At 34.6% G+C, this 4,427-nt stretch overlaps 1 protein-coding gene across 2 annotated transcripts; it reads left to right on the top strand.

Annotated features, from left to right (window-relative positions):
- Positions 1–896: 896 nt before the first annotated feature.
- Positions 897–4,188, top strand: LOC145303715 (peptidyl-Asp metalloendopeptidase-like). 2 transcript variants are annotated; one of them, XM_080145319.1, is made up of 3 exons: positions 897–969; positions 2,175–2,236; positions 2,471–4,188. In XM_080145319.1, the coding sequence occupies exons 2-3, from the start codon at positions 2,176–2,178 to the stop codon at positions 4,045–4,047; spliced, it is 1,638 nt and encodes a 545-aa protein (XP_080001445.1). In that variant the 5' UTR covers positions 897–969; position 2,175; the 3' UTR covers positions 4,048–4,188. The 2 variants fall into 2 exon arrangements, with proteins under 2 accessions (XP_080001445.1, XP_080001446.1); XM_080145320.1 differs by having other exon boundaries at positions 931–969; positions 2,474–4,188.
- The last annotated feature ends 239 nt before the right edge of the window (positions 4,189–4,427 follow it).

Below are 4,427 nucleotides of genomic sequence, written 5' to 3'. Positions count from 1 at the left end.
TGGAGGGTTGGACACCCCCAACCTCCCAAAAAACAAAAAATCCCCCCCCCCCCATTTTTTTTGTATGGGATTTCCTTGGTCCTTTTACGTATTTCGCCCAAACAAGTATGCTCATCAGTATAGAAAAACAAGGATGACAACATCAATAAAAGCGAAGCTATGAAACGGTAGTACAAACGAACATTAACACTTGTAGAGTGTCAGATTTAAATAATCAGAATATAAATGTATAAAATTTGAAACAAAATTGTAATTATATTTGTTGAAAAACTGCTTAAACACGTACGTTGTTGTCCTAGGAATCAGTATTCCAAACAATCAGTTCAATCGGATAATTATATCACATAAAAAATTTGTTGTTGATGCCAACCCAAAAATGAACCAAGAAAGTGGGTTATAGAATCATGTAGTTAAGCTAACGATTAACAGAACAAGTAAAAAAAACAAAAAAACTTTTTGTTACTTTTTAGTAGTGAAGCTACTCTATTATTCAGTCTGTCCGTCCGTCCGTCCGCCAGTCAGTCCGTAACGCTAAGGTTGAAATGTGAGTTCACAAAACTAATTTATCTAAAATTCTACACAAATAAATGGCGAAATAATATTTTTAAAAATTTGTCATTTTTTTTAACAGAATAATTTATAATATTCGATTTATTGTTACTTGGATGTTGCACCAGAATTTCATGTACTCTGATAATGTGATGCTTGCAGCTGGCTAAAATAAATATACCCCAAATCCAACCCGTGGCCACCCCTTCTACTGGATGAACGAACTGACTAAATTGACTATAAATTGTCGCTATCAACATATCTACGTAAATATATCCTATATCCATTTTTTTATAATTTAAATATTTTAAAAGAACAATGAAAACTAAACAAGTGTTATGTGAAAGTTCGCCTATATAATCAGAGTGGCAAATCAATTTGATATTAGTTTCATCAGGTTACATTTCTGATAAACAGCAGGTAGAATTTCTTTTCCAGTATGGCTTGGAAACCGGGATTAATATCCGCTGAATTAGAACCGGGTCTCAGCCATACTAAAATATTGTTTATAACATAGTATTACAGACATTTTTCCATGAATATTAAAATAAAAATATAAAACTAATACCAGTTTTGTTAGCCTACAGCATCTTGGAGCAAACAAAACTTATTTTGATATAATTTTTTTTGATATCAACTGAAACCTGTCTATGATACGGTGCGATAAATAAATATTTAAAATATTGTATTTTGATAAGCAAAGCTTCTTTGCAGGTTTGACTGTCTACTCTCCATTCACTTTTATCTTGCAGTAAGTTTCTGTTTGAATGTCCGAACCTTTGTTTGTTTAAGTGATGCACAAATTGTCAAAATCTATTTCCTTAAGTAATATTTTAAAAGTTTTATAGTGAAAATTTAATATATAGTACTATATATTCATGAAAAACAGCTAAATAATATTTCTAAATAATTGCAAGGTTTTAAAATTTATATATATGTAAATATATTTCTTTACAGTTTATTAGAAAATGTTTCTTCTATTCATCCTATATTTAATTCTAAAAAAATGATCAACAGTTGAGCATTATCTATGTTTATTGGGAGTTTACTTACTGAAGTTCTAATAAAATTTAGTTTCTGGATTGTTATAAATATAGTGTTTTTCTTCCTTTTTAATACTGAACATTTTAAATTCTGCATTATTAGCTTTTAATTGTGTGGGTTAAAGTTTGAAGACAACAAATGAATATGAAATATTCTACACAATTTTTCCCTAATAATTTTAATAATAGAAGGGAGATTTATACATCCTGTGGTCATAATAGTTTTTATATCAACTAGCTGCTACGTCTTTAGAGGCCTCTAGTGGCACTTTAAATGTTTTTTTAAAAACTATATCATACATGTTAAAAGATTTTGTCACATTTTTACTATGTTGCGTTAAAGTCTCCAAAACTATTTTAAAAAATTAGATATTTTTGTGATTTCTCTTGGGAGGGTGATGGTACCCTCCCCAAAAATAGTTATAAACCTTCCCGGGACTTATGAGAAGCTACCTTGTTAAAGTGAACCTGATGGGATCAGCAGTTAGCGAGATCCTTTGGTACAAACAGACAGACAGACAGACATCATTCTACTTTGTATTATAGATTAATATCTCAGTTTAATAATTGGATATACTTTAGGATGAAGAGACTTTTATCCCTAAAGACTGTCATCCTGTTTTATGCTACAGTCCTCAGCCAAGGTAAGAGTTAATATTCAAAAACACATTTGTGTAAGATCTCTAAAACAGCCACATGAACAAAGTAAATGGTAACTGTAAATAGCAGTGTAATCTACTTGATACTGGACCTTTAACATAATTCATGCTTAAAAAGCAAAAGTATAGTGGAAGAAAGTTATGTTGTGCTTGATTTCTAATATACACATTTATTATCACAATAATCAAAATCATATTATAAAAGTATTTTTTTTCTAGTAGCTGATGGAGGTTCATTATTGAAAAAAGGCAGTGGCAAGGAAGGTCAACAGCTGAGCTGCTGCCAAGGTGACAACATCCTGTCCTGTGAAGAGTTTGATATTGATCTGAGTGTCCTGGGTGATGGTGACCTCTTCCTGGAACCTCTCAACACAACTCTTACCTTCCGTGGGCTGGTGTTCATGAGCAGCAATTCTTACAACTATGCCAATGATGATGTTGAGTTTATCATTACTGCTAATGTTGAGATTGGAAGTGTTTATGGTCATGCTGCTTTTGACAATGGTAAGTCCTATGTTATTGAATACTGTGGAGATAACAACCATGTTCTGAAAGAGCTAGATGTTCAAAACTTAGGTTCAGATGAAGGAATAGATTTTGTTGATGAAAACCCAGGTACAAGTGCAAAGTTTAGGTCAAAGAGACAAGCTGTCAGCGACACCACAACAATAGTTACCTACACTGTTAAGGTTTACTACACTCCGCAGTTTGCTGCTACCACAGCTGATATTCAAGGATTTGTTGATCAGGTTATGCAAGAGACAAACCAAGGGTACATCAACTCCAATGTCCCTCTACGAGTTAAGTTACATTGTACTGAACTTGCTACCATCAGCGATACTTCTAGTGCAAGCACTATGATATCCAACTTTAGAGTAATGAAAGGAACAACCGCAAACTTACGTGGAACTGCTGATGCTGCTGCTCTTTTGGTAAACTCATTCAGTTCATGTGGCATTGGTTATCTTAACACCATAAGCAGTGGTAATACTGTCTCAGTAACAGCCAAGAACTGTGCGCTAGGTTACTACAGCTTTGGTCATGAGTTGGGGCACAACATCGGTCTACATCACAACACCCAAGTAGCATCAAATTCCTATTTTTCTGATGGACATGGTCATCTGATTGCCCAAGGATCTGCATCAACTGGCTACAGGACCATTCTCGCCTATAGTGCTTCTGGCCACAGTCAAAGGGTAAACTACTACTCCAATCCTAATGTCAACTATCCACTAACTGGAACTCCCACAGGTGTATCTGGAGTTTCCAACAATGCCCGAGTCTTGACTGTTCAAAGGTTTGATCTTGCCAATGTTGGAGATGAAAGCAGCAGTTGTTCCACTCCACCTCCACCAACAACAACATCATGTTCTATGGATAACAAATATCAAAGCTTTAGGCATGTATACCAAGGTAGATATACCCAATCCCAATGTCAAGCCAGATGCAAAGCATCCTCGGAATGTTTATCCTGGATTGTCTATGGCTCATACAATTGGTGCTACCTTTTGGTTGGTAGGCAGTACAGGTACAGTTCATATGCAACAGGCCCTAATCCCAACATTGAATCCTGCAACCTGTTTAAGTCTGATTGTGTAAGATCTAACGCCATCACCTACATTAGATACATTGGTCGTGCCACAGGAATAACAAGTGGAGATGCTTGCCATGCCAGGTGCCAAGCTACATCTGGATGTACCCAATGGAATCTGTACAAGGGGGGTAACACCTGCTACATGTATAATGAATACTACAACAGCTATTATGGCTGGACCTCTGGACCAAAATATTGCTAATCGGATGGACATTGCTGTACCGGCTTCTAGCATGGCTAGTTTTGGAGATTTTATAAATATTTATTTGTTGTGTGTTTATTTAAAAAATTTTATTTGCTTACAAATTGCTTTACATTTTCCGAATAAAAATGCATTTTAAAATTTTGCTTGCTTAATTTCTTTGTACCTTCTTCACCTGTATAACTTGAATTACCTGTATAATCGCCTGGATAACTTGAATTTTTATGAATCTTGGGGTAAGATGGATCATATTATTTTATGTCTATTGTATCTTGTTTAATTTACGGCAACTGGTTTGTGTTTTGCTGAAAATGTTTGTTGGCCAATCCACCAACTGGATAAAAAATGACAGTTGTTGTTTTAAGTCTAATTTTTCCACA

Source organism: Acartia tonsa, chromosome 13 (assembly GCF_053477335.1).
Source record: "Acartia tonsa isolate MP-2025a chromosome 13, ASM5347733v1, whole genome shotgun sequence".
NCBI lineage: Eukaryota > Metazoa > Arthropoda > Copepoda > Calanoida > Acartiidae > Acartia > Acartia tonsa.
Note: the sequence above shows the minus strand (reverse complement) of the source record. Positions and strands in the feature narration are given on the sequence as shown.

Excerpts from the sequence above, each read along its gene's own strand:
- LOC145303715 (XM_080145319.1), top strand. The coding sequence starts at position 2,176 with ATGAAGAGACTTTTATCCCTAAAGACTGTCATCCTGTTTTATGCTACA. Across the intron at positions 2,237-2,470 it reads TGCTACAGTCCTCAGCCAAG|TAGCTGATGGAGGTTCATTA; the intron begins GTAAGAGTTAAT and ends TTTTTTTTCTAG.